Raw genomic sequence first — 22,756 nt, forward strand, 5'->3', positions numbered from 1 at the left:
GTTTCTCATGTCTGTCTAGTGGTTAGACAGAAGGATTGGGAGTCAGTTTTATTCTTCTGTGGCAGGATGAGTGAATCCCATTGGTTTCAGTAGGAGCACAATCAGGCCCCATTTTTTAATCAACATTCATTTAGCTGTGTCTGAAAACTTGGCTCTAATACTTATGAATGGAGACACTGCAATTCCTTATAACTTTTTTCTGTTTTTTTTAATAATGCAAAAAATCATATTGAGACAGTCCTTCCTCTCCAGTCAGTTGCCACTGGAATCCTTATGGCCCTTGGTCTGAATGTGATGGCTGCACTAAAACTAAGGTATAATGCTATTAATGCCTTTTTCCTTTTGCTTTCCTTAACATGCATTTTTATAATAATTATGGTAGCATTATATCTGTAAGAGGATCAAAAGCCTAAAGCATATGATTTGTGTCTGCAAGGATGCAATATTCTAAGAGCTGACCATGCAGAAGGAAAGGACATTGATGTTAGGAAGGAGGATAATCATCATAAGCATAACTGTCCCAGTCGTTTTTATTTTGGTGATAGTTACAAAAAATGTCCTCGTGGAAATTCCAGTAAAATCTTATAATTCTTCAGCTTTGATATCTATTGATTCCTATTGTCTGTCAGTTTTTATTGGATGATCCAATTGCTCCATTCCATTCCTAACAGGAATCAGTAGAAACAAACTGAAAGTTTTCTATGTTGGCACTTTCACTCAGGTGAGAGATAGTTTTGATTTTTAGATTCCTTATTGCTTCCTTTGATAAGTCATTAATTAGGGATAGGTGGATGGATGGGTTCAGATTAAAAAAGGGCCAGTGTGCACTTTCTCTCAAGACTTGACATGAACCTGAATTTCTTTTGAGATGCAAAAAATCCCCAGTTTATCTAACTTTAGTTTTTGTCACGTTCCTGTGCACTACTTGATGGCTGTTTTATTTTAGTTCTGGCGGGTCAGGTCCAAGAGTGAGTGACACCATTCAAAATGTTCATAAAATGAAAAAAGAGTACAGTATTTTCAACTGGCTTGTACTAGTTGCAGTTGGCACCTAGATTTTAGAACAGAGCAATTGGGTTTCTTAGTCTACTAGGGCTAAAAAGAGTAGAGTCCTTTCTGTTAAACCATTTTGTATTATATGTTGTTATTTTGTAGTAACATGAGGAGCAGTGTGTTTGTTTTCAGGAAACGAAAATAAACATTTCAATTAATTACAGCAAAGGATTTGTTGTGCTGTCATGAAAACAGTCTAATATTTCTGCTTTAGGTTTACACTCTCTAAAGGTTTCTATTGATTTGCATTCAGATTCGCAGACGGACAATAGCAGTTTACGGCCAGTATGGGGGAAACCCATGTGTTGGGAGTGCCTTTGAAACACAACAATGTGTTCCTACGAGAGGATGCCCAACAGAGGAGGGCTGTGGTGACAGGTTCAGGTGCTTTTCAGGTACTTTATTTTACTTTATTTTTCATAACTTTCTAATACTTAAAGTTATGAAGATGATTATGTAAAGGTACTTCCTGTTTATCAGACAATCACAGTATCATGAGTTAAATAAAATCAAAGGATGAAAGGTCCAGTGTTTACTGGAAAGAAATTCAAAGGCCAAAGATCAGACACAGCCTTATTAACCCACTATATAGCCTTGTTGTGGTCCCTCTGTGCATATATGCCTTACCCCACTGACACGTTGGAGGGACACAAAGGGGAGCACCAGCGAAAGGCATATGCCCCCCCCCCACACGTGACCTGCATGTTAAGGACAGCTGCATTATTCAGTTGCGTCTGTCCCATTGATGGCTGGCGATAATTTTTAAGTCTTCTGAAGCTGGAGAATGAGTTCAGGATGATACAGGCACAGTGGGAAGGATTCTTATACATTTGCAGTACTCCAGAAACATAGTGCTTCCAGAGAACTGAAAATGAGTCCAGGATCTCTTTCTTGATGGGTAACAGCTAATTTAGGCACCATCATTTTGTATGTATAGTTGGGATTATATTTTGCCATGTGCATTACTTTGTATTTAACACTGAATTTCATCTGCCATTTTCTTGCCAAGTAGGGTGACCAAGTGTCCGGTTTTTGACCGGAACACTCGGTCGAAAAGGGACCCTGGTGGCTCTGTTCAGCACCACCAACCGGGCCATTAAAAGTGCTGCGGAGCTAAGGCAGGCTAGTCCCTACCTGTCCTGGCTCCGCTCTGCACCCCGGAAGCGGCCAGCAGGTCCGATTCCTAGGCGGGGAGCCACAGGGCTCCGCGTGCTATCCTTGCCCCGAGCACCGGCTCCGCACTCCTACTGGCCAGGAACTGTGGCCAATGGGAGTGGCAGAGGCAGTGCCTGTGAGCAAGAGCAGCATGCAGAGACACCTGCCCTACGCCTCTGCCTAGGACCTGGACCTGCTGGCTGCTCCCGTGGTGTAGCATGGAGTCAGGACATGCAGGAAGCCTGCCTTAGCCCCCCTACTATGCCACTGACCGGGAGCCGTCGGAGGTAAGCCCGCGCCCCAACCCTGAGCCCTAACCCCCTGCCCCAGCCCTCACCCCCCCCAAATTTGGAGCCCCCTTATGCACGCCAAACCCCTCATCCCCGGTCCCATGCCAGAGCCTGCACCCCCAGACAGAGCCCTCACCCCCAAACACTCCAACCCCCTGCCCCAGCCCAGAGCCCCTTCCCTCACCCCAAACCCCTCATTTCTGGCCCCACCTCAGAGCCCATATCCCCAGTTAGAGCCCTCACACACCCCAGTCCCCTGCCCCAGCCCAGTCAAAGTGAGTGAGGATGGGGGAGAGAGAACCACCAAGGGAGGGGCAGGGCCTCGGGGAAGGGGCGGGGCTAGAGTGTTCAGGTTTTGTGTGATTAAAAAGTTGGCAACCCTATTGCCAAGTCAACCAATTTTGTGAGATCCCTTTGTAACTCTTTGCAGTCTGTTTTTGACTTAACTATCTTGAGTAATTTTGTATCATCTGCAAACTTTGGCTACCTCACTGTTTACTCCCTTTTGCTGATCATTTATGAATATGTTGAACAACACTGATCCCAGACCAGTACAGACCCCTGGGGACAGCTCTATTTACTTCTCTCCATTCTGAAAATGGGCCATTTATTCCTACCCTTTGTTTCCTGTCTTTTAACTGGAGTGCCTGGGAATGGTTTCAGGATCATCTAATGCTCCTTAATTTAATTTAATGACGAGCCTTTTGTTATCTTAATCACCCTGCCTCTGTTTATAAACAAGGCACCAAGGGCAGACGGCGTTAGTAGCACAGTACTCATCACATTCCACACTCCAGCTCTGACTCCTGGGTCCTTGCCCCGCCCCAGGCGATTGGGGAGGGGCATGTGACCCTTCGGGCCCCCCACCACACGTCTCCCCTGCCCCACTATATTATTTTACATGATCACCTACTATTATGACACCAGCACTCCTATATGCCCGCTGTACACTGTTCAGCCTACGCACGAGGGCCCACTTTTGCTCTTAGTTACACCAGAATAAATTGAATGATGGATTTTCTGTGTTATATTTGCATAGGTCACAACCACTGCCCACTGGCTGATCAGCACACTGAATGAGTTAGGGGTTGTGTGGAAATGAGGTGCCAAATTCTCCCCTCCCTTAGACCAGTGTAAATCAGGAGTAACTCAACTGCCATCAGGGGGGTTACAATGGAGTAAAACTGGTCTAAACCAGAGAAGAATCAGGCCCAATATATGATCATGTAATTAAAGGCTGAATTCTAGTGTATACGCTCCAGCAACCCTCGCTATATGTTTAAAACATGCACTGCAATGCCCTCAGTTCAATTCAAGTGTCACTTGGGAGTGGCTAAGTCATTATGCAAGGTAGCCTGTTTCCTCTTGTTTTTTCCTACCCCCCCCCCCCCCAGATGTTCTGGTTTAACTTGGATTTAAACTTGGAGAGTGGTCAGTTTGGATGAGCTATTACCAGCAGGAGAGTGAGTTTGTGTGTGTATGGGGTGGGGGGGATGTGAGAAAACCTGGATTTATGCAGGAAATAGCCCGACTTGATTATGTAAAGAGTTGTCACTTTGGATGGGCTAGCACCAGCAGGAGAGTGAATTTGTGTGGGGGGGTGGAGGGTGAGAAAACCTGGATTTGTGCTGGAAATGGCCCAACCTGATGATCACTTTAGATAAGCTATTACCAGCAGGACAGTGGGGTGGGAGGAGGTATTGTTTCATGGTCTCTGTGTATATATAAAGTCTGCTGCAGTTTCCATGGTATGCATCCGATGAAGTGAGCTGTAGCTCACGAAAGCTCATGCTCAGATAAATTGGTTAGTCTCTAAGGTGCCACAAGTACTCCTTTTCTTTTTGGAGACATAGTGTTCACTATTGTAGGGTGGCCAAAACCAGAATTTGAACCCTGATCTTCCAGGGATATATAGGTCACAGAGGCAGGCCCCTGAGTCCAAGTTTTTTCTTGAGTTTACGTAATTTTTATTAAAGCTTGTTTTTAATTAGAACTACGCAAAATGAGAATGTGTGATGAGAATCGGCTGATTAACATGCTTGAATTTTATATTCTGCGTATCCAGGTGAACAAACGTGTTTCCTCCTTTCCCTGAGATTTGTTTGTTTGTTTGGTTTGGTTTTAGGTCAATGCATTAGCAAATCTCTGGTGTGCAATGGAGACCACGATTGTGAGGAAGACGGTGCTGATGAGGATCAGTGTGAAGAGAGCAGACCAGCTTGTGACATTGATAAAATGCCTCCTAATGCAGAACTTACAGGAGCTGGGTAAGCTTCTCTGCAGATTTCATCTTACGTGTTACATCAATATCTGTGCTAGTTTACGTTGTATTTTTGTAGCATTTCACAACAAATCTGTGACTAAATAGAGATAAACATCTTGGCCTCCAGTTAACCTGCTCACATGCAGCAGAGGGACCTTCAGCTCCAGATCTCAAGACTATTATTTTTACTATTTTATGATTTGTGTTAACCGTAGTGCCTAGGAGACACAGTCATGGACCAGGACCCCATTGTGCTAGGTGTTATACAAACAGCTGCATTAAAGAAAAGTCTCCTTTAGCAAGAGTAGAATTAGGGCTTATAGTCTCTCTAGAGAGCATTCATTAAAGTGCAACACAATCTTTAACAATTGTTTATGATCAGGCATTCCACCTAACAGAAGGCAGCAATGCACATGTACAGTGTATAGCACATGACAACCTCTTTCTCACTCTAGTCTGCCAATGTAGATAGATTAAACAGATGATTGAAGGACTTCCTAGCTCTGCCATATGTTTTCATTATGGGTGTGAAATTTTCTCCTCAAATACACACATATAACTTCCATTGACTTCAAAGAGAGTTGCAAACAGAGATATGATTTCAGAATTTGTCCTTATGAGCTGAAACTTTATACTAAAAGAGCCTAGTTCTTCCCTGACTTACACTTTGAGTAGTCATTGACACCTGTGTACTGTGTGTATAAAATGCACCCAAATCAAAATGGTAGCATTTTACAATGACTTTGTACAAGTGTGATGATTAAACAAGGTGCATGGTGGTAGAGAATCAGGCCTAAGATTGCAATATAGGTATAATTTTTGGACAAGATTCACTGCTATGATCTGGCTGCTGTGTTCTGGCTGTTATGATCTAGCTCAGGGGTCGGCAAACTTTCAGAAGTGGTGTGCCGAGTCTCCATTTATTCACTCTAATTGAAGGTTTTGCGTGTCAGTAATACATTTTAATGTTTTTAGAAGGTCTCTTTCTATAAGTGTATAATACATAACTAAACTATTGTTGTATGTAAAGTAAACAAGGTTTTTAAAATGTTTAAGAAGCTTCATTTAAAATTAAATTAAAATGCAGAGCTGACCGGACCAGTGGCCAGGACCCGGGCAGTGTGAGTGCCACTGACAATCAATTCGCGTGCTGCCTTTGGCACGCGTGCCATAGGTTGCCTACCCCGATCTATCTCCACTAATACAAAATAGCTAGGAACCTGTTTTAACTGGGTTTATAGCTGTCCTGCATCACAAAGGCATCTTAAAGCAGCCAGAGTATAACTATGAATCTGGCCTTTAATGACCTCAGATACACATACAGAAGTATTAGCATAACAAAATGATTATCTTAAACTTGTTTAATGTAGCCCTATTACCTTGAGAATGATCTTAGGTCAGATGTAATAAAGAGGAGTTTTGGTAATGGATTGGGCATTTTGCGGATATAGCTAAACATAAGCAGTTACCATAGATACAAATGTATTGGAGTTAGCAGGTATGAAATATGTACTCATTGCTGACACAATTAAGCATGGCATTTTACTTTCCATACTCTAGTATGTATGTGTGGCACTCATATGCCCACCTAGGAGTCCATAATATAGTGTCCTATTTTCTTATGTAATGGCTTGTCTACATGGTGAGTTAGCACCTGGCAAATCAGGGTGTAAATCAACAGGGCATTATCTTGCTGCACACTAACTCACCATATGGACCCTGTTGCAGCACACTAAAAATTCCATTGTATACTTTGGCATACTCCCATTTCAAACATTAGTGCATCAGTGCTCACTACAAGAAAAGGAGTACTTTTTTTAGGAGTACTGTATTTTTGCGAATACAGACTAACACGGCTGTTACTCTGAAACCAGTCAGTGCTCACTATGGAACTTTTAGTGCACGGGAGCAGTGTTCGCACAGGCGGCTAGTGCACTGTAGATTCCTTCCCTGGCTTGCTGTGCACTAACTTGCTGACTACACAGGTCCTAAGTCCATTTCTGATTGTTATATGCAGATTTAATGCTATTCAATTACAACAGCTTTTTGTAGTTTTAAGATCCTGTCAACCATGCATTCTTCTCAGCGACTCTGCTGCTTTAAGCTATCTTTTGTATTTTCTCTCTTGCAGCTTTGATGCCATTTCTGGTGAGACTAAGGGAAGAGTGATTCATACTAAGAGTTTTGGTGGACAGTGCAGAAAGGTGTTTAGTGGCGATCAGAGAGAATACTACAGACTGAGTGAAAGCCTTCTTGCCTACACATTCCAAGTATGTTTGCTTTACCATAGCCTTGTTTTTAGAGTCATATTTAGACCAGGGAGAATAATGCGAAACATGAAAGGTTTCATGAGGGTGGCAAGCTTCCAGGAAAGAGTTCCTTGCGGCAAACATGCACTCAGCCAGCCCCAGCTGTCTGGTTCGCTGGTTCAGTTAGATGGTGGCTCCTCCACCTGGCCAGCCTCCAGGGGGAAATCCAGGGCTGGATTTTCACTTTATGCGCCCCTAGGCACAACTTCTTCCGTGCTCCCCTGCCTACAGCTGACCTTCATGTTGCACACAGTTTTAGAGAGGTAGGGTGCCCCTAGAACGCTGGCACCCCTAGGCACATGCCTACTGTGCCTAATTGGAAATCTGGCCCTGGGGAAGTCAATAATCAGCACCTCTCACAAGATTAAATCCAGAGAGAGGAGCAGTCAACACCACTGAACTGAACTGAGCTGGGTAACTGTCTCCTGAGCAGCCCATGAATTTAAGGAACAGGATTGCCAACAGCAAAAAAGCAGTGTTGGAGACCACATGCCAGATCCTCAGCTAGTGAAAGTCAGCATGGCTCTGTCAGTCAATGGAGTTATGCCAAGTTACACCCGGTGAGAATCTAGCTCATGCATCTACTTAGAGTTAAGTGTATCTCTTCCCAGAAAATTGTATATATGTTTAGAAGTTTTAATGATGTTAAGTGGAGGATTTATCACTAGAAGAAAGGAACAGAACCCTGAATGTTATTGCTTAGATCAAGGTTTTGATCCTGTGCACCCTTTATTTCAATAGAAGCATTGCGTGCCCATGGAATGTGTTCAACTCATTGAGGGCTTCAGAGAGAAGACTATAACCAAATAATGCCTTAAAGTCAAGCATGTGCATAAATGTTTGCAAGATGAGGGCCAAAGTGTGGTAGACGTAGTCTTCATCTCTCAGGGTCAGATTTTTACTGAGTGCAGGGGTCTCTCCTCACTTGGTTTTCTCTGAGCATGAGCAGCTAATGCACCTGCTCATTCTTTAGAAGTATAGCATACATATGCTTCTTAGGACATTTGCAGAGACATATTACATCCCTTTCGGAGGGATACTTTGTTCACTGTCATATCCTTAATGGGCTTGATCCTGCTCCCATTGACATCAGTGGGAACAGGGTCAGTCCTGAAATCCACTGCCATACTACTGCTATGTTTCAGAGTAACAGCCGTATTAGTCTGTATTCGCAAAAAGAAAAGGAGTACTTGTGGCACCTTAGAGACTAACCAATTTATTTGAGCATGAGCTTTTGTGAGCTACAGCTCACTTCATCGGATGCACACACATATGCATCTGATGAAGTGAGCTGTAGCTCACGAAAGCTTATGCTCAAATAAATTGGTTAATCTCTAAGGTGCCACAAGTACTCCTTTTCTTTTTGCATACTACTGCTATGTTTGTATAAAGATGTTTGCTTTATCCTGTATTCATACACCATCTAGAATGTATTCAACCCAAAGAAATTTTCCTCGTCTCTCTGTGCCAGGAAGTGCATGTGCTTCTAACAGCCATTCATAAAGGACTGCATTTTCCTTTTTTCTAGGTGAAAATTCAGAATGATTTTAGCTATGAGTTTTACAACAGTAGCTGGTCTTATATGAAACACACAGTTCACAATGTACAATCAAACAGAGACCATTACTATTCACAAAATACACAGGAGAAAGGCAGCAAAAAGGTATGTACAAACTGACTTTTTGACTTAGAATTTCCCATGAATGATTAAAGTCTTACTTCCTTCAATGCTGTTTTATAATTTGAACATCTCCATGACAATTTTTTTGTTTTATCCTGGTACTTTTGGTGCAACTTAGACAAAACAAACATAATCCCTCAAAGATCTGTACAAAGAGGTCACTGGTCTGGGTTATGTTAGTTTATTTTTTGCCATTGTAATTGCTTATTATCTATTCATTTGATTTATTGACTGCTTTTGCTATAAGGAAAGAAAGACACTGGCTAATAACTGAATAATATTCTCCATGCTGATAATTTTCTTCTGAACAGTTCATTTAAATGTTGTTTTCTCTTTGCCTTTTTTATTACATTCCTCAGTGTTTCGAGGCAACTTTAAAAAAAAATTCTACAATGAGGGCTTAAAATTTGTTTTGCCTACCCACAAGAAAAATTGTATTTCAGAATTGAACTCTACTGAGAACTTTACCTACTCCTTTATAAAGTACCTTTGTCTCCACTGTGCCTATAATTTTGAGTTAACTAAAAACAAGTAGTAATCCAATAACTTGAGTGCTTTCCGTTTATGAGGTAATATTAGTATCTTGGGTTAAATAAACTCAGAGGCTGAAGGCTAATATGTTTTTAGCTCATAATATGATTACCACCAAGTTGACAGAAACTACCCTTTTGTTGTTAGTACACTGAAATGTACACACTGATTACATAGCATTGTATATCAATGATGAGGTAGAATGTAAAGAAATAAGAAGCAATGAAATGGATAAGACAGAGTCCGTCTGGGCAAAAATTACACTGGGGAAGAAAACTACTAGAGCCTCCCCTGGGATAGTGCTTGGGGTGTGCTATAGACCGCCGGGATCTAATTTGGATATGGATAGAGCCCTTTTTAATGTTTTTAATAAAGTAAATACTAATGGAAACTGTGTGATCATGGGAGACTTTAACTTCCCAGATATAGACTAGAGGACTAGTGCTAGTAATAATAATAGGGCTCAGATTTTCCTAGATGCGATTGCTGATGGATTCCTTCAGCAAGTAGTTGCTGAACCGACTAGAGGGATGCCATTTTAGATTTGGTTTTGGTAAGTACTGAGGACCTCATAGAAGAAATGGTTGTAGGGGATAGTCTTGGATCAAGTGATCATGAGCTAATTCAGTTCAAACTGAATGGAGGGATTAACAAAAATAAATCTGCAACTAGGGTTTTTGATTTCAAAAGGGCTGACTTTCAAAAATTAAGGAAATTAGTTAGGGAAGTGGATTGGATTGAAGAATTTATAGATCTAAAGGTAGAGGAGGCCTGGGATTATTTTAAATCAAAGCTGCAGAAGCTATCGGAAGCCTGCATCCCAAGAAAGGGGAAAAAATTCATAGGCAGGAGTTGTAGACCAAGCTGGATGAGCAAGCATCTCAGAGAGGTGATTAAGAAAAAGCAGAAAGCATACAGGGAGTGGAAGAAGGGAGGGATCAGCAAGGAAAGCTACCTTATTGAGGTCAGAACATGTAGGGATAAAGTGAGACAGGCTAAAAGTCAAGTAGAGTTGGACCTTGCAAAGGGAATTAAAACCAATAGTAAAAGGTTCTATAGTCATATAAGTAAGAAGAAAACAAAGAAAGAAGAAGTGGGACCGCTAAACACTGAGGATGGAGTGGAGGTCAAGGATAATCTAGGCATGGCCCAATATCTAAACAAATACTTTGCCTCAGTCTTTAATAAGACTAAAGAGGATCTTAGGGATAATGGTAGCATGACAAATGGGAATGAGGATATGGAGGTAGACATTACCATATTTGAGGTAGAAGCGAAACTCAAACAGCTTAATGGGACTAAATCAGGGGGCCCAGATAATCTTCATCCAAGAATATTAAAGGAATTGGCACATGAAATTGCAAGGCCATTAGCAAGAATTTTTAATGAATCTGTAAACTCAGGGGTTGTACCATATGGTTGGAGAATTGCTAACATAGTTCCTATTTTTAAGAAAGGGAAAAAAAGTGATCCGGGTAATTATAGGCCTGTTAGTTTGACATCTGTAGTATGCAAGGTCTTGGAAAAAATTTTGAAGGAGAAGCTAGTTAAGGACATTGAAGTCAATTGTAAATGGGACAAAATACAACATGGTTTTACAAAAGGTAGATCGTGCCAAACCAACCTGATCTCCTTCTTTGAGAAAAGAAAAGGAGTACTTGTGGCACTTAGAGACTAACCAATTTATTTGAGCATAAGCTTTCGTGAGCTACAGCTCACTTCATCGGATGCATACTGTGGAAAGTACAGAAGATCTTTTTATACACAAAAACCATGAAAAAATGGGTGTTTACCACTACAAAAGGTTTTCTTTCCCCCCACACCCCACTCTCCTACTGGTGTGGGGTGTGGGGGAGGGGGAGGTGTGAGGGAGGAAAGAAAACCTTTTGTGGTGGTAAACACCCATTTTTTCATGGTTTGTGTGTATAAAAAGATCTTCTGTGCTTTCCATAGTATGCATCCGATGAAGTGAGCTGCAGCTCACGAAAGCTTATGCTCAAATAAATTGTTAGTCTCTAAGGTGCCACAAGTACTCCTTTTCTTTTTGCGAATACAGACTAACACGTCTGTTACTCTGAAACCTTCTTTGAGAAAGTAACAGATTTTTTAGACAAAGGAAATGTAGTGGATCTAATTTACCTAGATTTTAGTAAGGCGTTTGATACCGTGCCACATGGGGAATTATTAGTTAAATTGGATAAGATGGGGGTCAATAGGAAAATTGAAAGGTGGATAAGGAATTGGTTAAAGGGGAGACTACAACGGGTCATACTGAGAGGTGAACTGTCAGGCTGGAGGGAGGTTACCAGTGGAGTTCCTCAAGGATCGGTTTTGGCACCAATCTTATTTAATCTTTTTATTACTGACCTTGGCACAAAAAGTGGAAGTGTGCTAATAAAGTTTGCGGATGATACAAAGCTGGGAGGTATTGTCAATTTAGAGAAGGACAGGGATATCCTGCAGGAGGATCTGGATGACCTTGTAAACTGGAGTAATAGTAATAGGATGAAATTTAATAGTGAGAAGTGTAAGGTCATGCATTTAGGGATTAATAACAAGAATTTTAGTTATAAGCTAGGGACACATCAATTAGAAGTAACGGAGGAGGAAAAGGACCTTGGAGTATTGGTTGATCATAGGATGACTATGAGCTGCCAATGTGATGTGGCCGTGAAAAAAGCTAATGCGGTCTTGGGATGCATCAGGAGAGGTATTTCCAGTAGGGATAAGGAGGTTTTAGTACCGTTATACAAGGCACTGGTGAGACCTCACCTGGAATACTGTGTGCAGTTCTGGTCTTCCATGTTTAAGAAGGATGAATTCAAACTGGAACAGGTACAGAGAAGGGCTACTAGGATGATCCAAGGAATGGAAAACTTGTCTTATGAAAGGAGACTCAAGGAGCTTGGCTTGTTTAGCCTAACTAAAAGAAGGTTGAGGGGAGATATGATTGCTCTCTATAAATATATCAGAAGGATAAATACTGGAGAGGGAGAGGAATTATTTAAGCTCAGTACCAATGTGGACACAAGAACAAATGGATATAAACTGGCCACCAGGAAGTTTAGACTTGAAATTAGACGAAGGTTTCTAACCATCAGAGGAGTGAAGTTTTGGAATAGCCTTCCAAGGGAAGCAGTGGGGGCAAAAGATCTATCTGGCTTTAAGATTAAACTCGATAAGTTTATGGAGGAGATGGTATGATGGGATAACATGGTTTTGGTAATTAAATATTCATGGTAAATAGGCCCAATGGCCTGTGATGGGATATTAGATGGGGTGGGATCTGAGTTACCCAGGAAAGAATTTTCTGTAGTATCTGGCTGATGAATCTTGCCCATATGCTCACGGTTTAGCTGATCGCCATATTTGGGGTCGGGAAGAAATTTTCCTCCAGGGCAGATTGGAAGAGGCCCTGGAGGTTTTTCACCTTCCTCTGTAGCATGGGGCACGGGTCAGATATAGGTGTGAGGTTTTTTGCAGGAGTGGTGGGTGAAATTCTGTGGCCTGCGTTGTGCAGGAGGTCAGACTAGATGATCATAATGGTCCCTTCTGACCTAAATATCTATGAATCTATATGTTAAGACTAACAGTAAATAAGTTCAAAATAATGCTTATTTTTTAACTGGAAGAAAACCTGAGAAGACCATATTTATTGTGGGCATGTGTCTGAGAACCTGTCACAAAGACAAGAGTGAGTGGGGTACTTATAAATAAAAGGGTGCTCCAGACCAGTCAAGATTCTAAGAAAAGAGAATTTTCTGGTGTCTCAGTTTCCCTTTTACTAAACTGCAGTACCTTTGTCTCCAGCAGGGCTCGTTAATCAGGCTCTTCCAGGCACCTAATGCCTGGCAACCACCATTAACTTTTACACAGGACTATGTATTTGCCTATTTGTCCTTTTGAAGCATTTTTGGGAGGTAGAGAGTGCAGAAAGAATGCTGCAGTCATTAAAAAGAAAAAAAAATAGTGATTTTGTCTACCTCCCACACTATTCATATCACGTTCACTCAGATGGTCCTATCACACAAAACAGGCAACCCCACTACAGGAGGAAGAAGAGAACTTTAAAGGGAAAAACAAAACAAAACAAAAATCCAGTCTCTTAAAGAAACAGACCACCTTATCACAAGAGCCATACATAAATGATAAGTACTGAGGACAGGAGTGAATCAGAATGCAGGGGTAACATACTGAACAGTTGTAGAAACTATTGTCCATTAGCAAGTACAGGATCCTGATGAGCTGATTGGCAGAATCCATTCCATTTTTAAATAGCTGTATGACTAATTTATTTTCATCCTCTTAGAGTAATCACTTCATGGTTGTTGAGAATGATGTGGAAGTTGCTCAATTCATTAATAACAACCCAGAATTTCTCACTCTTACGGAGCCATTCTGGAAAGAGCTTGCCAACCTTCCTGCTGTCTATGAATATAGTGCATACCGAAGATTAATTGAACATTTTGGTACTCACTTCCTGCACTCTGGATCTCTGGGAGGACATTACAAAGTTCTCTTTTATATGGATACTGAAAAAATCAAAGCAGAAGGTAGAGTACTGGAGCATTTGTTATAATGAACCAAAAGAATGAACAAGTGAAGAAACTCCTCCCTAGATCCTCTCAGCTAACAAATAAAACAAAAATAAAGAGACTGCTTTCTCACCAGTCAGTCGCCATAGACTCTCCTTATCTATAATAAACTAGAGGTGGGCTGAAGCCACTATCTTTAGATCCTGATCTGGGTGTTGAATACTCAACATTCAGAGAGATTTGGATTTGGGGTTCAGCCTGTTATACATTTGGTTCCACACATTATAAATCGAAAGGGCTATTTGAAAAATTTGGATCCCAGTCCTGGTTTGGCTTTTGAACAGCCTCAAAGTTCAGAGGTGTTTGGATACAAGGTGTGATTAAAGTCCGTCTCTAGCGAAGGCAAAACAAAATAAAAATAAAGCAAAGGGCAAAACTGCACATATGGTGATTCTCAAAGACACAACCACTGCTGGAAGGGCAGAGGTGGGGGTGAGAAAAAGGATAAATAAGAAAAAAGGAAATAAAATATCAGGCAAATACATCATTCAGCTTTCTGCCAGTATCCTTAGGCGTTGCCTTTGGATAGCTACTGGTTACTGGTAACCCTTAGCATGGGATCTGCTTTGTAGTTGTCCCCTCCTTCAAGAAAATGTTGCAGTTGTTCTATACCTAACGTGGGCCCTCAGTCAACGGGAGCCTCACACATGAATCCAAAAGCAGAAATTAATTTTCAGCCTACTGTGAAGGTAACTGGATCTATTTCTTTCCAGGTTTGAGTATTACAGACATGTACAAATGTACATCATCAGGTTGGAACTTACTTATCGTAAAAAAGAAAAAGACTACTTGCTCAAAACTGGATGAGCTGTTAAAATCCTCTTCAGGTAAATGATTCCATGGCACAGAGATTTCTTGCATTGTGGGATATGTCAGAACTGGTTACGTGTGGGAGATCAATAAAACAGAAGGGCTTTTTGGATATAGTAGAACCCTGACTATCTGAATGGAATTACAGGGAACATATTTGCACAAACAGGTTTCAGATAAGGAGTACTGAGTTTTCATTGTAAATGATGCATGTCTGGTGACATAATCGAGATTTCAGATATTAAAGGGTTAACATTTGAGGAACTTGGAAAAGGTATCAAAATTGTCAAAATATTGTGCAAGTTGGTGGAATGATCAGAAAAAACAAATGCAGACCAGTCCCTCTCATCCCTTTGGTCACTAGGCCAAAGCTGGCAGTTGCTGAGTTCCAGTAGGAATGGCAAGTGCTCAGCATCTCTCAGGACAGGATAATAGGGTAATAGCCAACATGGATTTGTCAAGAACAAATCATACCCCCCAACCTAATTTCCTTCTTTGACAGGTTTACTGGCCTATTGGATAGGGGAGAAGCAGTAGATGTGATATACCTTGATTTTAATAAGGCTTTTGACACAGTCCCACAAGATGTTCACATATGGTCTAGATTACCTTACTACAAGGTGGGTGCAAAACTGGTTGAAAGCCCATACTCAAAGTGGAGATATCAATGGTTCATATAAAAGGTGGGAGACCCATCTACTGGGATCCTGCAGGGGTAGTCCTGGGTCCTGTCCAGTTAATATTTTCATTAATGTCTTGTGAAAGTATGCTTATAAAAACCAAGCTAAGAGGGTTCACAAGCACTTTGAAGGACAGGATGAGAATTCAACATGATCTTGACAAATTGGAGAATTGGTCTAAAATCAACAAGATGAAATTCAATAAAGCCCAGTGCCAACTACTGCATTTGGAAGGAAAAATCAAATGCAAAAATGCAAAATGGGGAATAATTGGTTCGGTGAAAAGGATCTGGGGGTTCTAGTGGATCACAAATTGAAAATGAGCCAACAGTGTGATGCAGTTGTGAAAAAGGCTAATATTCTGGGGTGTATTAACAGGAGTTTTTTATGTAAGACATGGGGGGTAATTTACCCTCTCTACTTGGCAATGATGAGTCCTCATCTGGAGAACTGTGTTCAGTTTTGGGTGCCACACTTCAGGAAAGATGTGGACAAATTGGAGAAAGTCCAGAGGAGAGCAACAAAAATGATAAAGGTTTAGAAAACCAGACCTGTGAGGACAGGTTAAAAACCCCTGGGCTTATTTAGTCTTGAGAAAAGAAGACAGAGAGAGGGGGGCACCTGATAACAGTCTTCAAATATGTTAAGGGCTGTTATAAAGAGGACTGAAGCTAGGACAAGAAGTAATTGGCTTTATCTCCAGCAAGGAGGATTTAGGTTAGATATTAGGATAAAAATTCTAACTATAAGAGCAGTTAAGCTCTGGAATAGGTTTCCAAGGGAGGGTGTGGAAGTCTTGTCACGGGAAGTGTTTAAGAGCAGGTTGGACAAACACCTCTTTGGGATGGCCTAGGTTTACATGGTCTTGTTTCAGCGCAGGGGGCTGGACTAGATGTTTTCTCAAGGTCCCTTCCAGCCCTACGTATCTATGATTTTATGACAGCTGTTCCCAGCCTGACTTGATTAGAGCCCATCTTGTGGTAGATTGGTGGATAGCCTCTCTTCCACATCCCTTAAGCCATACTCATTCACAGTTGCATGACCCAGATCCACAGAGGTACTTAGAAGACTAAGTCCCAGTTGTATGCACCAATGTGATCAACAAACCTTCTGTTTGGCTGCCACCTAGTCCTGCAGGTGCTTATCTCACTTGGCACTAAACTTCTACTCTACCAGTTCCATAGGTGCCTCTGGGTGCACTACTGCCTTACTCTAGGCATCTGGAAATCTACCTGTTGCCCCAGAGTGATTTACAAAGTGGGGGAAGGTAGGCAGAGAAGTGCCTATCTCACCATGGATCCAATCTGGTAGGCATGATCCGAGGCTGCCCACCAGAGTGGGTTCCACTCAAAATCTGGTGGGGAATAAGAGGAATGGTGAGGGGGTGCCAACCTTATAACTTCTAACCCATTGGGCACCATCAGCACCACTTCCACCTCCTCCCATTTTGTGTGGAGTGTTTCTTACAAGCAATGACTTAGTTATCTAAGTCACCTGACTCCAGGAGAGGGACTCCTATTCATGAACTGCTAGCTAGGAGCCTCCCTGCAGCCTGGACTTAGATGCCTACCTCCGTGACAGGGGCAGGGCTTAGCACACATCCCTCTTGTCAGCATCTCCCATTGGCTGGCTTAGGAGGCTCCCTGCTTAGCATGCTGGCATTGTGGATTGCATTCTTAGGTGCCTGTCTCTCCTCATGCATTGTTCAGGGCACCTAACTCAGGCTTTGTGAATTGCAATGTTGTTCCTGTGATTTTCTAGGTGCCTAAAAGTTAGGTGTTGCGGTCTTCAGCACTGCAATGGCTAAGTCCCTTGGTGGATCCAGGCCTAAAATAATTATTTTTTTCTGTCCCTTCTCCCCTCTCCAGTTCACCACCATACTCCTCCTGTTCACTCTTGTCTGCTTTCTATTTGTATTCATTTTTGTTTTTCACTTGTTATGTGAAAACTCCTCTCCTCACCAGGAGACCACCTGAAGCTCAGGGAGAGGAACCTCCATTGGTGGTTCTATGGGGCAATAGACACACGCTTGCAGAGCTGAACTGTGTGTTACAAGAGCAGACACACAAAGCTTGGGCTGGTAAGCTGCTTCCTGAGCTGCTCCAGTGGTCATCTGCATTAAGATCCACTACAGGAGCAGGGAATAAAGGTGGGTTTCTAAAAGATGCGCACCTTCTTTACTCACAACAGCATGTCTGTTGTAAGGAGTTGGAATGATTCCAGAGCCATGCTGCTTTCCCTATCTGTACTTCTGCCCTAGTCAGGTCCTCCCACGGTTGGGAAACACCATTTCAAGATTTGGCCTGCTATTTCCATTCTAGGATACATGTGCTATATTACTTAAATTCTCTACTGATGTCCCTTTAATTGCTCGCACAAGTATTTGCGTTATATTGTGGAATTTCTATTGCTACATGAAAACATACCAATCTGCTGTTCTGTATTTCTCATTCCTGAATGTGTAGGAACCAGTCAGAATCAGATTAGAGGTGATCCCTATGTAGAGGGAGGAAATCCAGCGGCTGTTGCTGGCCTTGCTTATCTAGATTTGAATAATCCTGCTGGAAATAGTGAAAGATATTCCTTCTGGGCTCGATCAGTGAAATACTATCCCAGAGTAATTAAACAAAAGGTAAGACTTGGTACTATTTTCCTAAAACAGCCCTGAGAGGTGGGTTTATCTGAAGTGGGGACATGACTAAGCTATAGGGGTTAATCAGCACCAGTTGTAAATGGCAATAGTTTTGTATCCAGATTGTTTTTAAAAAATTAAAATCAGAAAAATGTGCACAGGCAAAACAGACAGTTTGAGAAATGTACGGTAATGACTGGCAGTTTTACAAAATCAAGGTTCTGATCCTGCATTGAATTTTGTACAAGTAGACACTGCCCCTGTGCAGAGCCCCAGTAATTTCACTACGGCTTTGCATAAGCACAGGAGTCCATCTGCTTAGATCTCAGGGCCCAAATATTGGAGCACAGTGTCAAATGAAAAGGATGAATTCTGTCAATGAATTTGGGATTTAATGTGAGCTCTGGAAGTGTAGATTTTGTGGAATTGAAGCACAAAGAATTATTTTTTATCTTCTTAATCATTATAGAATGAAACTGACCTTACAGTTGTTTAAAATATACAACTTCTTGGACTGGGAAGCTCACATAGAGACTTTGCTAGTGCCTAGTTTTTGAGCATGGCACGGCACGGCATTATTTAGCCCCAATCCACACAGCCATGGCTGAACTGTGTTGAATACATCTGAGCTGCAAGTGACTTTAACAAATGTCTCACAAAGTTGGTTTTGAGCGTAGATAAGTCCTTACTTGATCTTTCCTACTAATGACAGATGAAGAGTTTTCCCTCTTTGCAAAATTGTCCACACCATATACATCTCCAAGTATCGTACAGGACCAATGTGTTATTAAACTGTGAGCCCTTAAAATATGTAGTTTTTAAATTTAAGTATCTGTTTATTGCATTTAGCTAACACCGTTGTACGAGCTGGTAAAAGAAGTGACCTGTGCCTCAGTTAAAAGGCATTACCTGAAACTAGCCATTGAAGAGTATCTGAGTGAGAACGATCCCTGCAAATGTCGGCCATGTCAAAATGGTGGCGAACCTGCCATAGTAGGAACTCAGTGCCTGTGTTTCTGCAAACCTTATACGTTTGGAGCAGCTTGTGAACTCGGAACTCTTGTACAAGATCAACCAGGTAAGTTTGCATTTGTTTTGAGATTTCAAAAGTTTAAAGCATACTTTTCTGCTTGCAATGATATCATCAGTGCTATTGTGCAGGTTGAATGTGCAGCTGATATTGGGCACCAGCAACTTGTAGAAGTCAAGTGGATTTTTGAGGGCATTAGGCTGCCAGGGGACAGAGGTTAAATGAGTATGGGGACTATTCCTCTCTGTTAGACTCTGGGTCTCTGCTTAACATTTGTATACAGCACTTTACATTTTCCAAGTATTTTCTTTAAGTATTGTGGACAATACTAGTAACAGTGAGAGCAGTCCTGCATTGGCAAGCAAATGGACTAGATGAATTAATAGATCTTTTCCATCTCTTGCTTCTCTGATTCTATTATCCCCATTTTACAAATAGAAAAACTGAGATGCAAAAAGATCAAGGCCAGAATTTTTAAACTTGGGTGCCTAAACACATTGTTTACCATGTTGTCGTAACAGTGTTGGTCCGAGAATATGAGAGAGACAAGGTAGGTGAGGTGATATCTTTTATTGGACTAACTTCTGTTGGTGAGAGACAAGCTTTTGAGCTTCACAGAGTTCTTCTTCAGGTCTGGGGAAGGTAACCAAACTTAGACACTTAAGTGCACATTTAAGCATCTAAACTATTGCCCAGTTTTCAGAGATATCGAGCACCCATAAGTAGTATTGAAAAAATTAGAGTTTGTGTCATGTGCCTCTCTGATTATTTAAGTACCTTACTTTAGGCATCTAGCTTGAAAGTTGACTTGCCCAAGGTTACGTACAAAGCCAGGATTAGCATTTATGAATTCATGGCTCAAAGTATAGTACTCAGTCCACTAGATCAAACTGCTTTTTTTCAAATTTGCCAATAACCTGGGCTTCTACATTACTTGTGTCCGTGATGCATGAAATGCCACTGATGAGTAGAGAAAAGGGAACAACTGTTCTAGTGGTGATGCAAGGAGGGATCAGATCTGTGAGAGGAGTATGTGTGCAGGGAGGGAATAAGAGCATAGAGATCAGTATTGGATTGCATGGGCTTATTTTAACTAATCTAAACCTGAATAAAAATTTGGATTCAAAGAGCACCAGTGACTAATATTATGCTGGTCTTCTCCTGACAAACTGAGTTTCATAATTATTCTTTTTGCTATGCAGGTAAATGAAAGAGTTCAATAACCATTTCAATAACATTTTTGGAATAAATTAACAAAAATGAACAATGGGTCCATTTCACATTCTGTGAAACAGGAACACATTCAGTTTTTTTGTCCAGTTGTAGTATGGCACTATATTTCTATTTACTCATTCTGGTATAAATCAGCAATGACTCCACTGAATTACACCAGTATAAAAGCAATATAAGCAAGAAAAGTCTCAGGTCCATAATAGTGAGATCTTGGATTCAGCTCATTATCATCATTAGCTCTGACTGTTGTTTCCTGCTTTTAAGATACTAGCAGCTACTAAGAGGACAATAGAATTTCCTACATATTCCTATAATGTAAAGTCTCACTCTAACATTACACAGGAGTCATTGATGGAAGGTGGAGTTGCTGGTCCTCCTGGAGCCCTTGCTCAGGAGAAAGGAAGTCAAGGAGTCGAACCTGCAATAATCCACCACCTAGTGGCGGTGGGATATCCTGCATTGGAGAACAGTTTGAAAGCAGACAGTGTGAGGATGAGGAGTTGCAACATTTTCGGTAAGTGGATTGGAAACACCTTGAGCACGAATGCAAGTGGGAGATCTGGGGCGATTTATGATTTTGACTCAAAGCGACTTGTAATTTGTTGGACTGTCACAGAAATTCAGTGGCTTTGGCTAAACCAAAGGATCAAGTTTTTGTGTTTGTTCAAGCATGAAACAAAATGAAATTCAGGAGCTGTGATCTAGATGTGAAGTGGATCTGGAAAAAAGGGTGAAGCCTATGAGCTTAACTTTACTCTAGTCTTCACATGCTTTCTCAAAAACACATGATATATGAGTTTAGTTTGATCATGGCTTAAAGGAACACAGACTGGCCCTGAAAAGGGCAGTGAGAAGGGCAGTATTTTAGAAGAAAGAATGACTAAAAAACCCTCTTTAACTTAGTAAAAATAATCACAATCTTAAAATTTTTGCTTTACAGTTTGATTGAACCACACTGCTTTGATGTGTCCATAATCCCCACAGAATTCTGCTCACCTCCCCCACTCTTGGAAAATGGATTTGTTCAAGTAGGTTATAAAAAAGTTCTCTTTATTACTTAATCTATGCTCAGTTTCGAGCTGCAGTACTAGAGCTGCAGTTAATATACTCATAGTAATTCCCTACAACCATGTATTAGTCTTGATCAATTAATATGATGATGTATGAAAATCTCTTTAGCATGTTCCTCCTGGATTAAGTTTACAAGAAGTTAGCCAAGACTTATTTTACTTATTTGTAACTCTCCCCCCACACCACCTTTACTCCCCTTTTTTTTTATTACCCGCAATGCCCAGAGTCTCCAACAGAGATCAGGGCCCCTGTTGTGCTAGGCAATGTACAAACACATAGTAAGAGAGTCCATGCCTCAAAGAGCTGAACATTTAAAATAGACAAGATAGACAAAGGGCAGGATGGGAAAGAGGCACAGAGAGGTGAAGTGAGCTGCCCAATGTTACACAGCAAATTGGTGGTAGAACTAGGAATAGAATCTCATGACTCCAAGTCAAGTGCCCTAACTACTGGAACACACTCTTTTTGTCCCCACCAGGGCTCCGCACATGCTCAGGGATCCAACTGCCTGCAGCGGCAGGATTGGGCCTAATATCAGACATGATTTAATAAGGAGTAACAAGAGATCTTGTAAATTCCTTGGAACAGAGATTATGTCTTAACCACACTGTGAGGTGCCTAGCACCCTTTTGGTTGCTTTGAGAAATAACTAACACTATAGCAATACTGTATGTTTTGGACAAATGTGCAAGAAACATCCTTCCCTCAAATTAACTAGGAATCAGTTAAAAAAATCTAAAATCTAATGGCCTGACCCTGAAAACCCTTACTCCACTGGGTCTACCTAAATGAATAAGGCTTGAGGGATTGTACCCTAACATGTATTTTGCCATTTATTTTTCCAGTCACTGGTTATCACCCTGCATGTATTAGTTTATCTCAGAAGATAAAGGTAAAATCCTGCAAACCATGGAATTGTATTTGCTCGGTTAATTCAGTCAGATTTCTTAGAAACCAAAAAAGAGTTTGATATTTTTAGTGGTAATTACACATTCATTGTTTCAAATTCAAAGCTTCCCCTATTTATTTCCTTTCAGAATGCCGATTCCTCATATCCTGTCGGGAAAAGTGTTGTTTACGCCTGCAGAGACGGTTATTCTCTTGTTGGTGATCCTGTTGCTAAATGTGGGGAAGGTTTAAAGTGGCTCATTGCATATCCCCAGTGCAAGAGTATGTTTAAATTAATTTTCACTGCAAAGTACAATTGAAAGTTGACTTTTGAATCCCAGTGAAACTTTTCCCCACATCTATTTTTCAAAAATAGAGGAAAGGGCAGAGGGGGGATGTAGACAGCTGTAGTCTTCCAATTCTCAAACTAGAATCAGACTTAAATTGCTTTTTCTTTCTTTGAATATAGAAATTGCTATAATAGAATGGACAACTGGTCCATTTGGTCTAGTTGTAAGGAAGGCAAAAATTGAAC

The 22,756-nt window shown here is 41.2% G+C and overlaps 2 protein-coding genes across 2 annotated transcripts in view; one reads left to right on the top strand and one right to left on the bottom strand.

Annotated features, from left to right (window-relative positions):
* The window catches only part of RPL37 (ribosomal protein L37), a 185,068-nt gene that overhangs the window by 35,349 nt on the left and 126,963 nt on the right, over positions 1-22,756 (bottom strand). The gene's annotated exons all lie outside the window — the stretch shown is intronic.
* Positions 1-22,756, top strand: part of C7 (complement C7) — a 38,471-nt gene that overhangs the window by 1,074 nt on the left and 14,641 nt on the right. The window contains exons 3-14 of the mRNA XM_048851389.2: positions 239-314; positions 1,307-1,448; positions 4,624-4,765; positions 6,893-7,031; positions 8,599-8,733; positions 13,592-13,835; positions 14,591-14,704; positions 17,833-17,999; positions 18,849-19,077; positions 20,605-20,776; positions 21,203-21,290; positions 22,371-22,503. Of these exons, the coding sequence (XP_048707346.2) occupies positions 239-314; positions 1,307-1,448; positions 4,624-4,765; positions 6,893-7,031; positions 8,599-8,733; positions 13,592-13,835; positions 14,591-14,704; positions 17,833-17,999; positions 18,849-19,077; positions 20,605-20,776; positions 21,203-21,290; positions 22,371-22,503 (1,781 nt within the window). The remainder of the gene's footprint in view (positions 1-238; positions 315-1,306; positions 1,449-4,623; positions 4,766-6,892; positions 7,032-8,598; positions 8,734-13,591; positions 13,836-14,590; positions 14,705-17,832; positions 18,000-18,848; positions 19,078-20,604; positions 20,777-21,202; positions 21,291-22,370; positions 22,504-22,756) is intronic.

This window comes from Caretta caretta, chromosome 5, assembly GCF_965140235.1.
Source record: "Caretta caretta isolate rCarCar2 chromosome 5, rCarCar1.hap1, whole genome shotgun sequence".
In the NCBI taxonomy this organism is placed as follows: Eukaryota; Metazoa; Chordata; order Testudines; family Cheloniidae; genus Caretta; species Caretta caretta.